The sequence below is a fragment of the Ammospiza nelsoni genome, chromosome 8 (assembly GCF_027579445.1).
Source record: "Ammospiza nelsoni isolate bAmmNel1 chromosome 8, bAmmNel1.pri, whole genome shotgun sequence".
NCBI classification, from domain to species: domain Eukaryota; kingdom Metazoa; phylum Chordata; class Aves; order Passeriformes; family Passerellidae; genus Ammospiza; species Ammospiza nelsoni.
The window spans coordinates 33,606,795-33,629,181 of NC_080640.1; the positions used below are offsets into that span (position 1 = coordinate 33,606,795).

Consider the following 22,387-nt stretch of genomic DNA (forward strand, 5'->3'; position numbering starts at 1 on the left):
TGGGTGCCGAGGGAGGTGTTTGAACAGCGTTAAGCCGATTTCACAAATCAGCATGCGGGAAAGCAGCGAGGGACGGTGACGACAGCCCGAAGGGGAACAGCAAGCGAGAGGGCAGAACGGCAGAGCAGGGCCGGGCAGGATGAGTCACGGAAATTACCCGACAGTTCTTTTATTTACTCAGACTCCGCGGGCACTGCGGCTGGTGCCGCTCTGCGATCAGGCGCCGGGGGCACTCGGGCTGGTGCCTCAGCACAGAGCCGATGCGGGAGCTGCTTTTGGCCGTTTTGACCGATGTGCGTGCAGGAAAGCAGCGAGGGGCAGGGACGAGTGGGGGAGAGGAGCAGCGAGCTGGGGGGGAAGGGCAGAGCAGGGTGTCTCATGGAAATCACCGCAGTGATTTGTTTTCTTTCACCAAAGTGACTGCTGGCGCCACATTGGGAGTCAGAGTCAGGGTCATATTCAGAAGCAGGAGCCACACGAGGGGAGCAGTCAGGTCACTCCTGTCCTGCAAAAACCTTGCTAAGGAAAAGGGCCCCATGCTGTTGCCGCTGGTCGAGAACGGGAGCGCCAGGAAATCCGCTTCTGGGGCTCTCAAAAGTGAATTCAGGCAGGAATTTTTGCAGTGAGCCTGGCCACGTGCCCGGTGCCAGCCCCGAGCCGGGCTCCGGGTGCCGCCACCGCTGTGGAGTGACCCGAACGCGGCGCCGGCCGCCCTTCCCATCCCGGCCGGACTCCGCGGGCACTCGGGCTGGTGCCGCCCTGCGCTCACACTCCGTGGGCACTCGGGCTGGTGCAAAACCCTTGCTAAGGAAAAGGGCCCCACTCTGTTGAAGCTGGTCGAGAACCGTAGCCCCTTGGAAGCCCCTTCTGGGGTTCTTAACAGTGAATTACGGCAGGGATTTTCGGAGTGAGCCTGGCCAGGTGCCCGGTACCAGCAATTCCCGCGATTTCCTTGTGCCGGCTTCCCCCATGTGCCCCCCGCCCCTCACCGCGGCCCCCCCCACAGCGAGCCCCGAGCTGGGGCAGCACCGACCGCGGGTCCCACCTGGTCTGGAGCCGCCTCCGAGCTCCGCCGCCGCCTCGCCGGGCTCCGGGTGCCGCCACCGCTGCGGAATGAAACCGGCGCTCCTCCGCCGCTCTTCCCCTTCTCGCCAGACTCCGCGGGCACTCGGGCTGGTGCCGCTCTGCGCTCACACCCCGCGGGCACTCGGGCTGGTGCCGCCGCAGCTCGGGGCTCTCGCTGTGGGAGGGTTTTGGCTCCTCAAAGAGCGGCAACGATGCCGAGCATTAGGGGAGCAGCGAGCGGCGCGGCCAAACGAGTAGCGCGCCGCGGGGACACCGACGTTCCTGTCCCGAAAAAGGAGTGCTAAGAAAAAGGGCCCCACTCTGTTGGAGCTGGGGAAGAAGCGCAGCCCCGGGGAAGCCGCTTCTGGGGCTCTCAACAGTGAATTCTCGCAGGGATTCTTGGGTTGGGCTGGGCCAGGCCAGGTGCCCGGGGCCAGCTCTGAACCTCTGCTCCTGGCCCTGGGCAGGCAACAGAACACAGCAGGAAAGGCTCGAGGATCGGCAAAGGCCAGGCAGAGATCTCTCACCCGTCACTGGTATAAAGGGACACGACTGGGGGGAATTCTTTGAATTTATTGTGACACAAATCATGGCAAGAGAACGAACGGTGAAGCAGCAGGGTTCAGCCTCGGCAGCAGGACTGTGCCCTCGGCCCCCGGCAGCCGCAGCAGGGGATAAAGGATCCCCGGGCCGAGCAGCGGCTCTGCCCCAGCGCGGGGATGTGTCCGGAGCCCCCGCTCCGGGCCGGGCTCGCAGGGCCGAGCGCGGAGCAGGCGCTGAGCTGCTCCTGGAGCTTCCAGCGCTGCTGGATCCGGCGGGCGCGGCACAGGCACTGCCGGGGGCATCGCTCGGTGCCGGGCGGCGTTTGCCGTCCCCAGGGAGAAACTGAGCCCGGCCCGCAGCGCCAGCTCATCCTCACCCTTCCATTGCAATTGCTCCATGGTTAAACCAAGGGGAAACTCCCTCTTGTCGCCAATTCAAAGCCTTGAATCAAGGGGAGAACGGAGGGTCCCTCTCCATTTAGATCCCTAAATCATAAGGAGGGTTTCCCCTCAATTTAATCCTGAATAAAAAGTGAACGAAGGGGGATTTTTCCTCAATTTAGGCTCCTAAAATGAGGGGAAATTCAGTTTCCCTCTTCAATTTACCTCAAGAAAGACCATTCTGGGGGCTTTTGGACAAATATTTTGTCAGTGAAGGTCCCTTCAAATGGAGGGACCCCTTTGATGGAACTCTTACAGTGGCACATCAAGAGGTTCCTCTCAAGGGAAGCCCTTTCAGACCAGGGACAGCCGTGTTTGCTCTCAGTTTGAACCAGGAGATGATGAAAATGGGGCTCTTTTCCTCAATTCCAACAGCACCATAAAGATATTCTCCTTACATTTCAACATGAAAATCAAGGAAAACGGTAATTGCCTGCCTAGTGAGACACCCAAAATTATGAAAAAGGTGTGTTTTTCTAAATTGAGACCCTTCAAATCACAGGTGAATGTGGATCCTCCCCAGTTCAAACACAATTACAGAAAAGCTTTCCCCCCTCCATTTCAATCCCATTTTTGGGGACACTGGGGAGGGACTGGGGGCACTTCCCCCTCCTCACTGCTCACCCCTGGGGCTGCTGCCCCTCGCACAGTGCTGAGCAGTTCCCTCCCAGTTCCCTGCCAGTTTCCCTCTGCCTGGCGAGCCCCGGCAGGGATGGGGAGAGCACTGGGCAGGAGTTGGGAGCGCTGTTCCTTCCCAGGGCTCCTGATATCCCTGCCAGTGCTCCTTCCTGCTCACTCCCGCTGCTCCCACTCTCCCTCCCAGTTCCCTCCTGGCATTTCCTGTGCTCCCAATTCCCTCCCAGTGTTCCCAGGATCTCTCCCAGTGCTGCCAGCGGCAAAGCCCTGGGGGCACAGCGTGCTGTGCTCTTGAAGAGGCGAGACTGGAGCTGTCAGGAGAGCAAACCCGGCTGGGAAAGCGTTCCCTGCACAGGAAGGTGTCTCCCCTCTCTGACCGCAGAGGGAGCTCAGGCTCCGCTCTTGACTCCAAACCCTTGAAGCTCCGAGCCCGACTGCCCGAAATTGGCTCGGCCCCACTGCCCAGCGCACTGCTCAGAGCTCACACGGCTGAGGGGGCAGTGCAGATTGAATAATGAACGCTGCTGGGCACGGCTTTAGCTCTGAACTACACACTGTCACACAGGAACAAAACCCTTAACGAGGATGGGTTCCTCTTGCTGGCACAAGGAGAGAAGCAGAAATCTGACAGGAATATTCTTCATCATTCTGCCCAGGCTCTGTCAAATACTCCAGCTCCTGGACCTCGGGAAAAAACAAGTGGCTTCTAAGCAGTGCCTTTGATGTCAGTGAGCAGGTTATTCTGGATTAATCTCACACTGGAAAGCAGCCTTCACAGCCTACTGCTCTTGGCATCACCCAGAGTTTGGAGGCTGCTGCCCAGGGAGCTCCTGAGTTGTATCTTCCTTGTCAATCTTATCAGCCCCTTGTTTAATTGTGAAAACATAAATAAAATGCAGGGAACATTGGCCCAGGGTCTCAGGACTTGCATAAGTCTTCCAAAGAAAGGGAAAAAGAGTGTTTCTCCCAAACAACAGTGTTTAAAAGTTCGTGTTGTCTACATATATTTTGAAAAGGAAAAGAGGAAGAGTAAAATATCAATTACTGTGCCAGTGGCACTCCAGCCTATTTCTGTTCTCTTCTTTCACTTGTAGCATCTCTAGGAATACTGAATAAAAGCCCAAAACTAATAGAACACTGAATTCAAGCTGAATGAGAAGCAATCTGGCTGCAGGTTTGTGGCACTCCAGTGCCTGGGTTCCAGTAAGGGAGCTCATCCCCTCTGCAGTTCCAAGCCAGATCCCAAAGTCCTGAGCATCAGCTTTCAGCTTTTTGAACACTGAACTGTAAGCAAAGCTGCTGGGGAGGGCCATGCTCCAGGCACATCTGTGCCATTTCATCTCTCCAGCTCTCTCAGCTCAGCTCGGCTCTTTCCCTCTCCTTGCTGGCTTTGGCTCATGCATTTCTTGAGGGGCTGCCCTGCACTGAGCAGAGCATGAACTGACCATCAGACAAACAGCTCCTGGCACTGTGGCTCTATCCTAAATGCACCATTTCCCAAAGGAATTCCAGGGCCTTAATTTCACTTAAAATGCCTTTTAAAGGAACCTGGTTTGATGCCCTCCATTTCTAAACAAGGAGTGCACAACGCTCCTGCACTCCCTGCCAGGGTCATTCTTTGAGCCTTGCAGAAAGGCTTTAAAGCAGCACAGAGCTTGTTAAGCACCAACAACTTCATCCAAAATGCAAATCAATAGCATGGGCAAAGCATGACTTAAAGCCTATTTTACAACTGAATCAAAGAGCAGTTGCATTGCCAATTGACAAGATGAGAAAGGTTTCCTTAGCAGTTGTTGAGATGACAAAGTAAGGGTGAGGATGGAGCATGGAGAGGGGGAAAGGAGGGGAAAACCTTCATTTGCACAGTGGAGTTTTAACCATCATGGTCACACCTCAAGGACTTGCAGAAACCATTCTAATCTCAAGAAAGGAAAGGGCTGGGGGAGTGCCCAGGATTCCTGGATATTTTTCATTTCAGCAAGAGCCTAAGGGAGCCCTCAGCAGCAGGACATTGGGATAACTGCAAGGCTGGTGTCTGGAGGAGGGTGTGCTCCTCAAAGGCAGACCTTCACCCCCAGCAGCCAGAAAGCAGAAAAACAAGGAGCCAACAAAGCCTTAAGTGAGGAGTGGGTTATCAAGGGTTTTATAAGGAAAGAGCAATGTGTGGGAAACAGGACCTGGAAGGTGAGAGAGGAAGGAAAAAGGGAGACACCTGAGACCTCTTGAAATTGAAAATGAGAAAAGAAGGGAGGAGGAAAGAAAAGGCTGTGACTACATTCTCACTCAGCTGGGGCTGACTGTAAAGGTAATAGAGGGAAGCTGTAGAAAGAGGAGATTTCTTTATTGTAGCAAAGTACTGGGATAAATTCACAGGAGAAACTGTGAAATCTCTACCAGCAGCAGCTCTCTGCAAAGAGCCAGTCATCCATTCCCCATGCCAAAACCAGGCTCAGGGAACTGGGCCAGACAACATCCCCAGGTTGATCCCAGCCTCATTTTCCAAAAATTGCTCAAAATTATCATTGTGCATTAACACAGGAAAGTCTTTCTTTCAGCTTATCAGACTTTGAGATGCCTCAGATTGAGATGCAAACCCAGCTCCTGTCCCTTTGTTGTGCTCAGACTTTCCCCCTTTCCCTGACCCCATCTCTTTAGCAAGCAACAGCTCATCGGGAGCCAGCCAGGCCAGGGGCTTTTCCACAGCTTGTTCCAGGCAGAGGGAAGGAGAAAAATAAAGAAAAAGGAGGACAAAAGGGAGGCTGTCCTGGAAAGTGCAGCCTGGCAACCTCCAGACAATGAAACACAAAGCACTCAGACAGCTCCTTGCAAGTGGGGGCTCACAGGGCTGGGGGGGGGGTAGCTCTTTTTATACATCTCAGCACAGCCTCATCCCCAGTGTGGGCTGCTTTCCTCCACAAAATCCATAGCTGTGTGCTTGCATAGGAAATTGCTGAACAACTGCTAAAAAAATACAGGTGGGAAAGGGCATTTCTGCCTTACAGACCAGCTTAGGTGGGCTGGCTGAAAAATTACAGATAGATAGATAGATAGATAGATGTGTAGATGTGTGTGTGTGTGTCCGGTCCAAAACCAGGCCAGAAAATATATATTTATATACCTCCAAACCTTTCAAACCCCAAAATCTACTAAGCAGAATTGAATTTTTTTTTTCTTAAAATTGTGTGGTTTTTACCCAGTTCACACAAGCACCAGTCATATTTTCCCCTTGCTCACAGGGCAGAGGATTGGCTGCTTTGCAGGAGTAGAAATCATCTCCTAAGGAGACCCCAGCTGAGGCTCATTAGGGTCATTAAAGCTCATTAGGGCCCTCAGGTGCTCACTGGTCACACCTGGGGCCTCTTGACCCACACAGCCCCAGGAAATCTCTCTGTTCAGGGATTTTGGAGACCTTTGAGTGCCACCAGTACAATCATGTGGGAGCTGCTCACTCCCCTTCAGTTTTTCTCTCAGAGGGAAGGATTGATGGAGCTTGTTGGTAGAGTCAGGGCTTTCCCTGCCACTGCAATGGCAAAAAGGGAGGTGGCAAGGCAGGAGAAGGTGCTGGGGATGGGGTGGGGGGACTTTTGGAGCTGAAGGTCATTTGGAAGAGGAGGAAATTGGGGTTTGCAGGCTGTGATGCAGCAGCCCCTGTGGCTTCCATCCAGGCGAGTGCAGCCTGGCCACCCTTTGCCAAAGTCCAGCCTGATGTCACAGCTCGGGGTGGTGAGGTCCCTGTGTGCCTCTCTGGCCTGGGCACGCTGACCTGGGCACTCTGAGTGCCCCTGCTCTGCCCTGCCCTGCTCTGCCCGTGGGTTTCAGAGCTGCCACACCAGGCCCTGCAGCCAGGATCCCCCCTGGTGGCCCAGCAGCCAGGGCCCTTCACTGGACAGAAGTGGGAGCTCACACTGGAGTGGTACACGAGGGGCTGGGGGAGCACCCAGGATTCCAGCAGCACTGACTTTAGAACCATCCATCTGAACACCCACAGGTGTCCAAAGTTCCATAAGGCACCTTTCCAAGAGCATGGCAACCCCAGAGGGATTTGAGAAGAATGCTTCACAAAGCTTTTACCTCCCTCTGGCTTCTTCTGCTTTATTCTTTTTCACAGATTCTCTCAGTGACAGAAGGAAGAAGCAGGTTTGGAGAAAGAAAAACCAGGTTTTCTCCCAGTTTGTCACATCCCAACCCTGGAAAGTCTTGGCAGCCAGACCTAAACAACCAACCTGCCAAAGTTCAGCTCCCCTTTGAGGCCTCCTTATCAGCAGGTTTTTTTCACAGGCTCTTTCTGTTTGCCTTTCCTCTCCAGGTATTTTATTGAGCTGCAGCCAGCAAACATTCTGGGACCTCACCTTCAGGGCTCAGACCCTCCACAACCACCTCACCCTGAAATATTTCCTTTTCCCCCATGCTGGATAAACAGCTAAGGCTTCCTGTGTTCAGCAGGAAGTTTTCATGCTCTGAGAAGTGTGCTTTGCTCTCACTGCACTGCAGAGCACAGATCCCCCAGAGCCACAACATGGTTTGTGTTGGAAGGAACCTTAAAAATCACCCAATTCCAACCCCCTGCCATGGGCAGGGACAATTTCCACTATCCCAGGCTGCTCCAAGCCCTGTCCAGCCTGGCCTTGGACACTTCCAGGGATCCAGGGGCAGCCACAGCTGCTCTGGGCCATGGGCTTCTCTGCCCATGCCAGGGAGTTGAGAGAAAATGGTCTTTAAGGTCCCTTCCACCTCAAACCATTCCATGAGTCTATAAAAGCTAAATGAAAATTCTGAAGAGAATTATATTATTCAAATTAAATATAGGGTATTTGTCCATAAAGACCACAAGAGACCAAGTGAAGACACCACAAATGGGAAAGCTATAACTGGAATTTTCCCAGGTTTCTCTCAGCTGGATCTGCTCTGATTTTCTGATCACAGTAGAGGCCCAAAAGCCCAGTGGTGATGCAGAGCTGGGAGATTTGCCCTTGAAAATGCCAACACAGCAAAGTCCTGGGGTTCTGATCCCACTGCAATATGCAGATCACTTCCACAATGACACGTGAAGTGCCCCCCTCTTCCATCCCCCCATTCTTTTTAGCAAAAAGCCTTCCCAGGACCCTGATCTGCATCAGCAGCCCTTACTGTGGTGTCTTTAGAAAACAATTAAACTCAGCAATCAGAGGGTTCATGCACTAATAAAAATGCTGTATGGTGAGTGGGCCAAGGGGTTTAGAGATGCATTTCCCAAGCCCTTTCCCATTTCTGTCTGGGGGTAGCAGTGCTCCCCGTCCCCTCCAGCCTGGCCCTTTAAGTAACTTGAGCCTCCAGGCTGCAAATCCCAGTCTCCAGCTAAAAGGATGGAAAAGCTGTTTCCCCCTTCCCCCTTCTGGGGCTTTTCTTTTGAAAGGAACTGTTTTCTATCCTGTGATGGGAAGAGAGAGATCTCCAAAGACAGAGCAGCTTTCTGAGCATCCCCCTCCCGTATCAGGACAAACTGACAATTCCTCCTCCCCTCAATGCTTCTGGCTGCTCTTTTTCTCCCAGCTTTCCTCCCCTCCTGCCAGCCTTTGGCGAACCCCAGCTGATTTCCAAACCCTCCGCGGCTGCTGGGGGTTGGTACAAAGGTTTAATTATTTCCCTTTCCTTGGGTGAGGCGGGGACAGGAGCAGGTCGGGCCCCATCGCCCGGCTCTGCTGATCTTGGCACTTTTGCTGTGCGGTTCCTCTCTCCCGGCCCCCTCCCTTCCCTGCTCCTGCCCACTGGATGGGCCCTGGAGCCCAGCATGGACCCACAGGCACTGTGGGGATGCTTGTGCCTGCTTTGCTTTTCCCTCCTGAGAGCAGCAAAAGGTAAGAGAGGCTTTGGGCTGGTTTGGGACCAGGGACTCGATGGGGTCCGGATGCCCGGAGAGGTGAGATGCTCATCCCAGCATTTATCCTCCCAGGCTGCAGCCAAGCAGGGAACAGGGACTGGCAAACTGCACACAGCATGAGCATCTCCTGAGGCTGGGAAATTTTGGGGATTGTGGAAGTCCTTTCCATAACGGGATGGGGAAAATCAGAGAGCTGGACATTTTTAAACTGCACAGAGTGCAGAACCGTGAAAATTCCTCAGTCTGTCTGACAGAGGAAAGCCCCAGGGACTGAGCTGGACTTCCATTGATTCATTTGTTGTTAAAAGCAGAAAAGCTGTAAAACATTTCAGAAGTCCAGCAAGTGCATCAAATTTGCAAGAGAATTTCAAGTGACTTCAGAAAACAGATTTGACTGCTTTTGTCATGACAAAGGCAACCACCCCCCTTCAATCACACTTGTATATGAGCAAGAGAAGGGACTTCAAATAAGTCTAGAAAAAAAAATTAAAGCAGAGAGTTTTGAACTAAAGCTGTCCCACCAACTTCCTTTTGCCTTAGCACTTAGACAGTGATTTAATAAAAGTTAGAAGTTCTGATGGAAAACTCATAATATGAAGGATTCTGCTTCTTTTCTCCCCTAAAAGTGTTGATTGTGCCCAGTGCTGAAAAGGCACTGGAGATATCCCTCCTGTCCATGGGCATGCTCAGGAAACCTCCCTTCAGGATTAAAGTGTGTTTCTTGGGCATTTCTACAAGTGCCCAGGCAGAGCTGCTGCTCCAGCCATCCTTTCTGAGGCAGGGCTGGAAACACAAGCAGGAATCAGCTGTCAGCCTGGAGATCACCCAAATATCCAAACCACAGGCACAAATATTTGCCCAGGAAAACCTTTCCATCAGCTAGCCTGCCCTCCCAGGGGGTGCAGTGACCCAGGTCATCAGCACCTGCGAGTCCAGGTGCCCTCTGGGATGGAGGTGATCCATTGTCACCATCGAGTCAGGAACAGCAGTGGAAGTGACACAACTCCATACTGGTCAGAAGACCAAACACTTACTTTATTACAGTCTCGTGATATTTATAACCAACATAATTCATCCAGAACCTGATTGGTTTTTAATAACACCTGTCACCCAATAGGTTAATTAAGGAACTGCTGTTGTAGGGGTTTCTCTGGTGTGGGTGTAATTAGTATTGACTCTAGGATGTAGAAGGTTAAACTATTGTTTTATTTTTTTATATGATAAAATTATTATATTTTTAAGCAACTCGTAACTTTCTTTAGTTTGTTTGATACAGCTTTGACCTTATTGGCTAACTAATTAAAACACTATTACTCTTTGGTAAATAAATCTCTATAACACATTCTATATTTGCTTAGTAACAGGTGTAGCAAGTGGAGATAAGAATTGTTTCAATTCTTTCTCTGAGCTTCTCACAGCTTTTTCCAGAACAATGCCTGGGGAACGATCCGTCACTCTCTCAGCATCCACAATCCAGGACTGCTTCCCTCTAATACTTCCATCTTTCCCCAGGGAATCTGCTGCCTTCTTTCCATCCCAGGAGCCTGTATCAGTACCAGTACTCCCTGGCTGTGCAGCTGCAGCACACCTCCACACCATCCCTGTGGGGAGCCTGGCTGCAGGCTGAGGCACTGATCTATCTGCAGCAGCTCTGGAGGGACCCAGGCGGGGAGGAGCTGCTCCAGCTGCAGGTGGGTACAGGGGGGTACAGCCATCCCAGCTAGGAATTCCTGCTGGGAACACCCCAGGAGCTGTAGGTGTGTATAGGCGTGTACATCCATCCCAGCCAGGGGTTCCTGTACAGGGGTGTACAGCCATCCCAGCCAGGGGTTCCTGTACAGGGGTGTACATCCATCCCAGCCAGGGGTTCCTGTACAGGGGTGTACAGCCATCCCAGCCAGGGGTTCCTGTACAGGGGTGTACAGCCATCCCAGCCAGGTGTTCCTGTACAGGGGTGCTACAGCCATCCCAGCCAGGGTTTCCGGCTGGGAACACCCCAGGAGCTGAAACCCTGTTGGTTTTTCTGGGTCTGGATTGAAGGCACTTGAGACAGTAGCTCATGTTCAGACTCAGGTGTTTATTATTTCTTATCAGTAAAACAGTCTCCCTGTTGTGAGTTTGGCCACTGTGGTCACCAATTGTTGTGGTGTTGTGGGTCCCCAGGATGAGGTGAGAGATGAGAATCTGACTCCAAGTTCTTCGAAGACTGATATTGTACCTCTTTGTCTCTTTCTCTTTGTCTCTCTTCTTCTCCCACACCTTCCTTCTTTCACATCTTCTTACACTATACTAAAGAAAGAGAGAAAGGAGACATCAGGAGGCTTGACAAGAATGAATAATAAAACTCATGGCAGACTCAGAGAGTCCAACACAGCTGGCTGGGATTGGTCATTAAGTAAAAACAATTCATATGGAACAAATCCAAGATGCACCTGTTGGTCAGCAACCTCCAGACCACATTCCAAGCAATCAGATAATTATTGTTTACATTTCTTTCCTGAGGCTTCTCAGGAGAAAAATCCTGAAGGGATTTTTCAGAAAATATCACAGTGACAGGCAGCTTTTCATTAGAAGGCACCAAATGGCCAACAATCTCTTGTTCCAAGGGCTTTTAAGACTAAACTATCAAATTAAGAACTGACACCTGGATTATTTTCCATTTTAACCCAATAACTGATCCCAAAGAGCTGCAATGGGGACTTTTCCACCCAATTACAAAATGCCACCCAAACCCATGGAGAAGGAGGAAGAAGCAGCAGGAAGAAGAAACCCAGGATGACACCCTGTGCCCTCCATCTTGCTTCCATCCACAACACACTAAAAATCCCAAACCCTCAATTTCTCACCAAGTGACACACCTACACTGTTCTCTATAATCTATTGCACACTTTTGTGGGTTCCAGTCTATTCTGGAGCTTAGGAAACTTTCTCCATGAATGAGGGTCAAAGTCAGGGCTCCCCTGGGGGTCAGGACACCCCAGGGCACACAGAGAAATATTCCCACTGCTCTGGGTTTCCACACAACCCCTTCTGTTTCTAGCCCATGACAGCTGAAAAATGACCTCTCTGACCAAATTCACTGCCTGCAGGGGAAATGCACACCAGCCTCAGAGCAGACACTTGGTCACTGCTTTCTGCATCTTCTGCTGTTGTAGATCCATGACCTGAAGGCCCAACACCAGCCAGAGGAGCAGAGGAGCCAGGACAGCAGTGGAGGCTCCCCTGTAGAGATTGCTCTGAGCCCAGAGGCACAGGCAGAGCTCCAGCAGCCAGTGTTCATCTCCTGGAGCAGTGGCAAGGTCAGCTGGACACCTCCTGGGCTTGTTCATGCCCTCTGCAAAGCATTCCTGTCCTCATCCTAGATTTTCTGGGCTATGAGGCCCATGGGAGCTCCATCTCCACCTCTGATTTCAGAGCACTGGCCAATGTTGGACCCTACAAGGAGTCCCATGCTCCAGAAGGACTCAGCTGGAGCTGCAGAATCCCATGTTAAAGCTCTTCAGCCCTAACCATGGGATATAAGCTCCTTTCTGGCCTTCTCCTCTGAGGCTGTGGGACCCCAGGGTGGGAAGGAAAGGGAAATTTTGTGTTCCTGCATTCACAGACCTCACGCTATTGAGGGATAAGGGCCTCCTTGAGAAAATTCCTCAGGGGTCTGCAGGGTGTTCTCAGGTTCCCTTTTGTCAGGGAAGGCAGCAGGGAGCCTGCAGGGACCCCAGAGATGTCCCCTCAGCCAGGCACCCCCTCCTGCCCTCCCAGGTCACAGCTTTCTATGGGAATGAAGCAGAAAACATCCTGATCTCCAACCTGAAACGAGGCATCACCAGTCTGTTCCAGCTTCAGCCCCATGCCGGCACCACAGTGGAGGTAGGTCCAGAGCTGGGACCAAAACCCAGAGATGGACCAGGAGAGCTGGCCCTGGAACCGAGCCAGCCCATGAGCTTCAGCAGAGGGGGCAAAATTCAGGATAAATAACATTGGGTCTGCTGCTCCAACCGGGCTATGAGCAAGGGTGACTCTTGGAAAGGCAGAAGAGTTAAAATAAAATAACCTAATTTTCAGCAATTGGCACCCCTTACAAAATCACAGCCTTTCCCTGGACAGTGGGAACAGCAGAGGAAAAACTCCACAAGCATTCCTGCCAACAGGATTTGCTTTGCCAGCAGCCAGCTGGAATGACCTGTGAACAACATGAAATAACCTCAGAATCCCAAATGCAGTCACAGGGGTGCTTAATTAAATCTTAATTTAGAGCCTGAATTTACAAAGATGGACTTGGAGCTGTCCAACCACCCTCTGATTTGTCCCACATTCTGGATTTTAGCTGCTATTCTCTTTGCTGGGTTGGCCTTTGTGTCTGTCCCCTCCACAGAGTGTTTAACACTTGTGGTCACTCCTGTTTGTTTTCAGGAAGATGCCTCTGGAAGCTGCCAGGTCACCTACACCGTGTCCAACCATTCCATCACCAAGACGAAAGATCTCCTCAGCTGCTTGAAGCCAAAGTCTGGGTTCACCTCCATGAACAAAGCAAGTCCATTGCTCTCACTGTGGGGGGCTCAGCAGGGCCACCCCTAAAATCTTTTGGCAGGTGGGCTTGGATTCCCATTCCCAGCTGGCTTCAGCCTTCTGCAGCAGCTTGGGATGGGACTCTTAGACCCATCCCCAAAGTGGGATGCACCAGCATCCCTCAGCAGGGTCTCGAGGTGGGAAGGAGCAGCAAAGGTGCTCTGGGTCACCCCATCCCCACTCTTGTTATCAGTTCTGAGCTGTCAGCTGATCCTGCTTGGGAAGCTGCAGATGCAGGGATGGTTTCTGGGTCTCGTTGCATGGGGGATTATTTTGACAGGATTCTGTTTTGCTGAAAGCAGTAGCCTGTGCTCAGCCCTGACATGAACAGAGGAAATCCTGTGGGTCTTGATGCAGTCATACCTGCCATAACCAAAATTTACGAGTTTTTTTGAAAATATACAAATTCTACTGAATTCAGTATAAAAGTGGACATTCCCATGGAGATCCCAGGGGCCCTGGCAGGGGTCTCAAGACCTCCTTGTTGTGCAAGTCCCTGTGGTGTCACCACTGTCTGCCTGCATCAGCCATGGCTGGGAGCATCCCCTTGCTGCTCCTCACCTGGTGGTGCCTTCTCCCACACCTGGGAAGAAGGTGGGCTCTTATGGATTTTCCTTTCCTACATTTTGCAAGTGAAGTAGGTGACTTTGTGGGCTGGAAAGTTCTTTTCCTGCTAATGTAAAGAGAGAAATCTCCTGGGGAGAGGCCAAGGGGAATAAAAGGTTGCTTTTTTCCTCATTGCCTTTCCTTTCCCAAGATTTTTGGAGTGGAGTGGCAGCCCTCCAGCAGAAGCCAGTACGTGGTGAGGGACAGCCTGCTGCAGTCAGTCCTGGCAGAGGAAAGCCACGTGGTGGCTCCAGCCCTGAGATCCCGCTCCGGCATCAAAATCAGCTCAAGGTGAGGGATGATCCCAACCCCTGGCCATGGAGGGTGGGAACCACAAAACTTCCCACTGACTGTTTCTCCCTTCACAGGCAGCAGCTCCAGCTGGTGTCTCCTGCAGTGCCTGGGCTGGCAGAGGTGTCTGGACAGAGCCTTGAGGATGTGCTGGCTGGCACGGGGGCACGGCCCCAGCCCCTGGGCACGGCCAGCCTGCCCTTCAGGAGGGTCTGCACGCACTGCCCGTCGGTCAGTGATGCTGCTGAGCCCCAAAACTCCCCCTCAGGCTGGGCACTCGTGGGGTTTGGGGTTAAACCCCAGTGGTGCTTTTGGAGGGGCTGCTTTGGTGCAAATGTTAGCCTGTGATAACATGGGAAAAGAGGCTAAATCCCCCCTAACAAACCTCACCTTTGCAGCTGAGAGCCTTCCTGAAGGCGTTTGACAGGCAGAGAGTCAGAACAGACACCTCGAGGGTGGCGACAGCCTGGCAGTTCCAGAGGTTCATCCAGATGCTGCGCAGTGCCAAGAAGAGGGATGTGCTGCAGCTGCTGAGGAGAGCCCCCGAGGAGGCACGGTGAGAACCCCTGGAGCTGTGGCTCCAAAATTCCGAGCGCTGGGCAAGACAGACGGGGATGGTTGGTGCTGCTCCATGGCAGCTTCTCCATGCTCCTCCATCCTGGCTAGTGGCAGTGTTCTCTGGCTTCTCCCAATGCCTGTCCTGTCCAAGCACTGCAGGGTTTTTGTGGGCTGTGCCTCTGCTGATTTCCCTCCTCCTGCTCCAGCCCCTTCCTGGTGGAGGCAGCGGTGGCCACACAGTCGGTGGCTTCCTTGGCAGCGCTCTCAGAGTTCCTGGATTTCAGCCAGGAGCCCAAATCCCTCCTGGAGAAGTTTCTCTACGCAGCAGCTTTCTCTCCCCGGCCTTCAGGAGAGCTTCTCCAGCTCGTCCTGGTGAGTATGGACATCTCCCTCTCTTCCCCATCCTGGGATGGATCCACCATGGAACAAGGGAAATGTTTCTGTAGAAATTGATTTTCCTGCTCATGGGATTGTTTCATGTGCATTTAGTGGGATGGGAGTAGATGCTTTCCAGAGGAAAAGAATCCAGCAGAAGATGTTTTGTATCAGTGCATTAAAGATAATAAAATCTCAATTTAGAGCCCGAGCATTTTATCCAATTAAATCATGCATGGCCTCCTTCAAGGCAGGTAAGAACTAGTTTTCCCTGACTCTGGAAATCCACAAAATCAGAGGGTTTTGGGGAAGCTGCAAAAGGCAGGCCCCAGAGGCAATAGAACTGTGATTAGAGCTAAGCAACAGCCATGAGAATGGTCAGCAGAAAAAGTATTTAAAAAGTAGAAAAGCAAGGATAAACAGAACAATGGTCTGTGTATTAGTGCTTGTCTAGAATAACTCTTTAAGCTACAGAAAAGTTTATCTAGCAAGATATTAGGGAGTTCTAAGATTGATAACGGAGCTCTGTGCATGGTGTTTTAAGGCTTACAAGCAAGTATTGTATTTGAAATAAGCAAGCATTGTTTTAACCAAAGGTACCTCTGCTTAAAGTGGTTGGATAGAACTACTGTCAGTGTGCTTTTGCTTTGTGTAATTGGTCAAAAAACTTACTTATAAGTTGTAACACTAAGTTTTTTGGCCTGCTGCATGGGATGTGAGCTGCTGGCATCTTCCCATTGTCATAACCATGTAATGAGACTGATGCTGGAAAACAAAACAGCTCAAGGCACATTCCACAGCAGCCCTGTCCTGTTTGTGATTTGTACACAGCCCCCAGCCAGTGACACCTGACTTGCTTGAGATAAGAGGTAAAGCAAACTCCTTCTCTTTTCTTTTTTTTTTTCCCCCAAATTTCTTTTTTCCTGCTTCCTGTTACCCCTTTCCTGATGCCCAGGACAAGCTGGATGGGAAGCAGCTGGCACCTGAGATCTGGGAGACAGGAGTAGTTGCTGTGGGCTCTCTGGTGGGCAAGCTGTGCCAGCAGAAGCTCTGTGGGCTGCAGGTGGGTCCTCTGCAGTCCCTCACACTTGGCTTTTTGGGACACCCCCCAATTCCAGGGTGCCCAGGATATCTCCTGTCCCTCACTCCCCTCTCCTCCTGCAAATCCCGAGCAGGTGGTGGAGCGTGGGGTGGAAACCATCCTCAGGGGGCTCAGAGGTGCCCAGGAGGAGCCCAGGGTGGTCATTTCCCTGCTGGCCCTGGGCAATGCAAGGCTCCCTGAGACCATCCCCACCCTCCTGGAGCACGCTGAGGGCGGTCCCACGGCTGTCACCACCGCTGCCACCTCTGCCCTGCAGCGATTCCCCGCTCCCCACATCTCCAGCAAGGTAGGAGAGCAGGTTGTGTGAGGCTTGGGGCTCCCCTCCCCACTCAAAGCCAAGCTGCTGGGGTGCCCTTCACTCTCAATTACCCCTTCCCATCAGGTGAAGCAAGTGATAAGGAGGATTTTCCACCAGAAGAGGAAGAGTTATGACAAAACCTGTCGCCTGGCAGCTGCAGAAATCCTCCTGGATAACCACCCCCTGCCCATGGATGTCATCAACATCCTGCTGGCCACCACGGAGATGGAGACAGAGGTGGCCACGTTCCTGCTGCTGAAGGTGCAGAACAGCCTGCGTGACCACCACCACCTGGCAAGGTGGGGCTTGAGGGCACAGGGACATTTTCCCTCTGCTCTGTATCCCCTTTTTCTCCTCCTCCTCCTCAATCCAGCTCGGGGGTTTGGACCAATATATCTTTAAACTGTGCTGACATCACTTCATGGGGGCTGCCTGGATATCCCTGGAGTAAAAACAGGGATGCAGATATCACACAGCCAGGCAGAACCTGATTTTGTCATCCTGCCCCATGGCAGCAGGACCCAGGCTTGTGGGTTCAGCAGAGTCCTTGGAGGCTGAAGCTCTGGCTCCCAGGGCAGTGCACAATTTGTGCCTGCAATAATCTTTCTGTCTGCACAGAACAAACCAAGCACTCACATTTTTCAGAGCTAAGCAAAAGCTGCACAAAAATATCTGCCTGGTTTATCCTAGTAATCCAGAGGAAAAGGAAACTCCAGGGTAGCCCACGTCTAATGCTTTCATTTTTTTACTCACACTTTTCTGGGCAGTCAGCAACCATGAGAAACACTTTGGCAAATTATATTTCCTTCTGTGGTGACCACTGACCCCTTGCCTTCCCTTCCTCCCAGTGCTGACACATCCTTTCCCTCTCTTTTCCAGGAAGATACTGAAAGACATCATGGCAGACCCACGGATCAACAATTACAACTTCTTCTCCAAAGTTGGCATCTCCTCTTCTTTCTCAGCACCTCTGGCAGGTGACAGCACAGAGGACACCTTGGTCCCCTCAGAGGGTTAAAGGAGGGGCTGGTGGGAAAAGGCAGCTCCAGAGGAGGATCCAGGTCTGTAGAATGCCCCAAAATCTCAGGGAGGTTTCTGAGAACGTCCCCCAGTACCAGAGATATGAACATGCCCTTCTCTAACACAAACTTTTGCCAAATCTTGCTGGTTTGGAAGAGGGACTTCAGCTGGAAATGAAACCAACAGCAGGTTGCTGGTGGGAGTTTCCACGCTTTCCCTGACAAGTTCCTTTGGTATTTTTAATAAGATCTCCAGAGAGGAGGATTCTTGCACTGAGATTTAAAAGAAAGAATCAAATTTCAGAGACTGCAAAAAGCAGCGCTTGCTAAATATCTGCTGAATTCTTCACCCCTCATTTCTGCCCCTCTTCAAATTAGATCAGTCTGGCCTTGCAGAGGGTCAGTGAAGGTGGAATATCCAGGGAGGAAAAAAAAAAAACCAACCTTGCAATGCTGAATCATTTGAGTGTTGCCAGAATGAAAGGAGTGGATGCAGAGTGGTACCACAGGTTTGGGTTGGAGGGACCTTAAAGATCATCCTGTTAGCACCCCTTCCACCAGACACCCAGGGGTGCTCATGGGCATCTCTCTGCCCTTCAGTCACCCAGGACCTGACCTCCACTTTTGGGCTGGACCTGCTGTTTGTGGAGGGTGGATTCCTGAGGAAGAGCGTCTCCGACTTCTCCCTGCTCAGCCACGGCCAGCGGCTCCGTGCAGCTCAGGTGCCACTGAGAGAGGGGCTGGGGGCTGTAGGGGGGTGACAGCACAACCCAGGGGTGCCACTGCTGTCCCTGTGTCCCTTCTTCACCTCCTCGTGGTGCTTCACCTCTGTGCTCAGCACGTCCTGTGTCAGAAAAAGGCAAATTCCCAAATCGCTGGTGTGAAACCAGACTCCTGCTCTGGAGAGGGGAGCCTCCTGCTCCCCAAAAACCAGAGGATGGAACACTGGTACCTCAGGGTGCTCAGGGAAGGTTTGGATGCCTCAGTGGCACCTCCGGGTGCTCAGGGATGGCTTGGATGTCACACGGGTACCTTGGAGTGCTCGGGGATGGCTTGGATGTCACACGGGTACCTTGGAGTGCTCGGGGATGGCTTGGATGTCACACTGGTACCTCAGGGTGCTCAGGGATGGCTTGGATGCCTCAGTGGTACCTCAGGGATGGCTTGGATGCCTCACCCAAGTCACTCCATCACTGATGTCCTGCTCCTGTCCACTTCTGTCTTCCAGGTGACCTTTGAAGCACAAGGGATGGAGTTGATGATGGGAGAAAACCTTTCGGACGGAGAAGAGGAGCCAGAGCTCATGGCTGGGATGGCAGCCACCTTCTTTGACGTCCAGCTGCGGCCAATTGTCTTCTTCCAGGGATACACAGACCTGATGGGCAAGGTCCTGCTGAGCAGTGCAGAGCCCACCAGTGTGGTCAGGGGGAACCTCCTGCTGATGGACCATCACCAGGTACTGGCTGGGGAGGAAGCAGTGGCCAGTCTGCACATCCCAACTGAGCCTGTGGATGTTGCACACCACAGACACAGATCTGAGAGCGAGGTGGCACTGCCAGATGTGTCTTGGGGGTTGGTAAAGCGGTGGGATGGCTTGTTCTGCCATGGGAGACCTGTGGCTGAGGTGCAGGGTTGGGATGGACATTCCCAGCAGCCACAAGGCCCTGCTGGTGCCAGCACTCATCCAGGAGCAGGGCCTGGCCACAGGGAGCTCTGCCTTTTCCATCTTCCAGGTCATTCCTCTGCAGTCTGGCCTCCAAGTGACCGTCAGACTCCAGGGTGGGCTGGGGCTGGACATCTCAGCTGACATGGACGTGAGCATTTGGGAGCAGGAGCTGAAAACCAGCGTCAGTGCCAGGTCAGCCTGGCTCTGGGAATGGGAATACCTGGGGGGCAAGGGTGGATTTCCACTGCTCCCTGCTCTTCTCCTGGTGGGTCCAGCCTTTCCTGGTGCTTACGAGAAATTTTCCATGGCCAGACCTCTAACTGAGGTGTTCGTGGAGTTGTTTGGTGCCCAGCTCAGGCCATTGCTCTGTGACCACACCCTACGTGCTTCTCTCTCCCAGGGGAAGCCTTGCCATGGATTTCCAGGCTGAACTGGATTCCCCTTTGCTCCAAGCCACCCTGAGGAGCCAGACAGAGGTGGAGACCTCCATCCACTTTGACACCAAGCTGAGGTTTTCCAGCAGCCCCGTGCTCATGTGCCTGCAGCTGAGAGAGGAGCAGGTCCCATACAGGTAGCACCAGATCCTGCAGAAACATCCTGGCGGGCTTGAGAGAAAGGAGGGAAGAGGAGAGGATTAATGGTTGCACTTATTGGGTGGGAATTGGTAGGGATGAGGGAAGGGCACCACAAGTTTCTGATATGGGTTGGAAGCATCATCTGTGACTGTGTTCACAGGGGTTCTTGCGTAAGGGAAGAGATGAGGATCTGACTCCATGTTTCAGAAGGCTTGATTTATTAGTTTATGATATATATTATATTAAAACGATACTAAAAGGGTAGAAGCAAAGGATTTCATCAGAAGGCTAGCTAAGAATAGAAAAAGAAAGAATGATAACAAAGGCAGCTGTTTAGGACTCTGTGTCTGAGCCAGCTGGGCTGTGATTGGCCATTAATTACAAACATCCAACATGAGCCAATCACAGATGCACCTGTTGCATTTCACAGCAGCAGATAATAAATGTTTACATTTTGTTCCTGACCCCTCAGCTTCTCAAGAGGAAAAATCCTAAGGAAAGGATTTTTCATGAAAAGATATCTGCGACAATCATCCATAAGTGTTGCTCTGATTTTTTAAGATTCTCTAAGCCTTCTGATGTTGACATTCTTGTAGCAAACTTTCTCACACACTTTCTGTAAATAATTGATTGTTTTACATTCTTTTATAGAAGAGGAGAAATTTGATAGACTCTTGGTTTGTGCAATGTCATTGGAGAGGTGGCACTGTCACCCTCCAATCCACTGTCACTTTTAGAAATCTATAAATGATGGAGTCAGAAAATAAATTTCCCTTTTCCTCACCTTGAGAGCAGCAGTGTGTGCGCTCGTGTTGTTCCGTGTCCTATAGTGACACATGAGACCATCAGGAGATGGTGACTGGGAGCAGAAGGGTGAGATCCACCACCCCCACCAGAGCTCCTGCCCGTGCTGCTGTCCCTCTGTCCCACAGGGAAGTGTTCTCAGTGTCCCAGTCTGCCGGGAGCCGGAGCAGCACCGCTCGGAGGGGCCGGCGCGGCGCCGTGCCCGGGAGGGAATTTGCCCTGCACCAAACCAACTCCAGGGTCTGCAACCTCCTGCTGGCTGCAGAAAAGGAATAGGGAGCCAGAGCACCTTGGGATTCTCCTCCACAACCACCTTTGAATGAGGAGAATGCTGCAATAAGGGCACCAGAAGGATGATGAGGAAGGACAAGAGGAGCTGCTGAAGAACAGACACACCCCGTGCCCCCAAACCTGCCCTCACACCCCAAAGGCTGAGATTTCCCCCTCCTGGACTCCTACCTTTCTTGGGGCAGGGCCTTGCTGGAAGCCAAGCTTTTCCTCATGAAAAACAGCCTTGTTTTGCAAGTGGATGAGTTCCTGAGAGTCCAAGAAACCCTCCTGGAGGACTGCACCCCAAAATGCTGAGTTTTCTCCCTGTTTACCAAAGCTGTCAGGAGGGGACACATCTGCAGCCAGCTGCAAGTCCCCAGTGGGGGGAATAAATGACCTTCCCTGCCCAAGCTGAATTGTTGTCATCCACCACCACCCAACACCTCCAGGATCAGAGGGCTGGTGAGGAAAAAGCAGCATTTCTACAATTCCTTCCTGATAATAATGTGCCTTGGAAGTATTTTTAGCCCTTTTTTTTGTGGTGTGTGTGCTACAAAACAAGCTTTTTAGGAAAGAAAAGAGGGATATGGAGTATATATTCTTTTGTAATTATGAGCCTGAAATATTAGCACTGAGTCTCCTGGTTCAGGGGAGGAGACTTGCCTGGTTTCCCATCTGGAGACACCAATTACAAGCGCTTTAGTTATGTACAGAAATAAATGTCCTGTATTTTCATATTGTCTCTGTTTGACTCATAGCTGTCCTGGACATATGGAAAGGCAGAAGGAGGAGGCACTTCCAGCAAGAACCTGCTTTATAGCTCTGCATTTAGGGTGCTCCCTTTCCTCTTCCTCCTCCTCTAGAGACTGACAAAGGCAGATTTGCCATCCAGCTGATATTTACCCCAAATCAGCTGAACTCCTAGTCCCAAAGGATACCTGTCCTGCTGGAGGGACCAGGTCCTGTAGCTGGGATTGGAGTTGGGAATGTGTTTCCAGACCCTTTGCAAGGGGGGAGGACATCTGAATACAGATTTCACCAGTTTGCATTGCTGCTGGCAGCTTTGCTGTCCTGCTGAATCCTGATGTTTTCCAAGCCCTCCCAAGGATTTTATTTTTCCCCCAGTCCTGTTTAGATGCTCAAACACAATGAAGGACCATGGGCCTTTTGGTGAAGTCACCCATTTCCTTGGCAATGGCTCCAAACCCTCCCAGAAGGGACCTCTCAGCCCCAGGTGCCCAGTAAAGGTGACACTGTGCCCACAGAGCTGGAATGGAGTCCCCTCAGTTTGGATGGGCAGAAAGGGCCCTGGATGTGAATTTATTTTACCCAGCCTGTTCCAGTGCTTGCCAGCCCTCTCTGTGAAGGAATTTCCCCTCATTTCCAGCCTCCCCTGGCCCAGCCTGAGGCCCTTTCCCCTTGTCCTGTCCCTGTTCCCTGGCAGCACAGCCCGACCCCCCCTGGCTGTCCCCTCCTGGCAGGGAGTTGTGCAGAGCCACAAGGGCCCCCTGAGCCTCCTTTGCTCCAGGCTGAGCCCCTTGCCAGCTCCCTCAGCCTCCCAGAGAGTCCCTCCATCCAGCAGCGAGGGACAGGGACAATCGGGCGGGGTTGGAGTGCCAGGTGTGACTGCTGGTGAGGATCCCCAGGGCAGCCTCTGTCCATCCATCTCCCAGGGATGTCGCAGCGCTCCTGTGGCCCCTCCAGGAGCCGCGTTCC

General features: G+C 52.1%; 1 protein-coding gene and 1 long non-coding RNA gene across 2 annotated transcripts; one reads left to right on the plus strand and one right to left on the minus strand.

Annotated features, from left to right (window-relative positions):
- Positions 1-8,442: 8,442 nt before the first annotated feature.
- LOC132076328 (microsomal triglyceride transfer protein-like) lies at positions 8,443-21,406 on the plus strand. Its single transcript, XM_059477349.1, has 18 exons — positions 8,443-8,518; positions 10,054-10,232; positions 11,697-11,840; positions 12,301-12,408; positions 12,952-13,068; positions 13,865-14,004; positions 14,082-14,235; positions 14,403-14,560; positions 14,769-14,934; positions 15,893-16,000; positions 16,113-16,325; positions 16,422-16,636; positions 17,217-17,314; positions 17,957-18,078; positions 18,585-18,812; positions 19,090-19,214; positions 19,423-19,593; positions 20,530-21,406. Exons 1-18 carry the CDS (start codon positions 8,452-8,454, stop codon positions 20,675-20,677), a joined length of 2,661 nt encoding a protein of 886 aa, XP_059333332.1. The 5' UTR covers positions 8,443-8,451; the 3' UTR covers positions 20,678-21,406.
- LOC132076329 (uncharacterized) lies at positions 10,599-14,608 on the minus strand. Its single transcript, XR_009418888.1, has 2 exons — positions 14,395-14,608; positions 10,599-10,830 (listed from the first exon to the last, which is right to left on the minus strand). It is a non-coding gene; the product is annotated as an uncharacterized LOC132076329 (long non-coding RNA).
- Positions 21,407-22,387: the final 981 nt, after the last annotated feature.

Bases quoted from the DNA above. Each gene is read 5' to 3' on its own strand.
- LOC132076328 (XM_059477349.1), top strand. From the start codon at position 8,452: ATGGACCCACAGGCACTGTGGGGATGCTTGTGCCTGCTTTGCTTTTCC. The intron at 13,069-13,864 runs GCAAGTCCATTG...TCCTTTCCCAAG, and splicing joins GGTTCACCTCCATGAACAAA to ATTTTTGGAGTGGAGTGGCA. The intron at 14,236-14,402 runs GTCAGTGATGCT...TCACCTTTGCAG, and splicing joins TCTGCACGCACTGCCCGTCG to CTGAGAGCCTTCCTGAAGGC.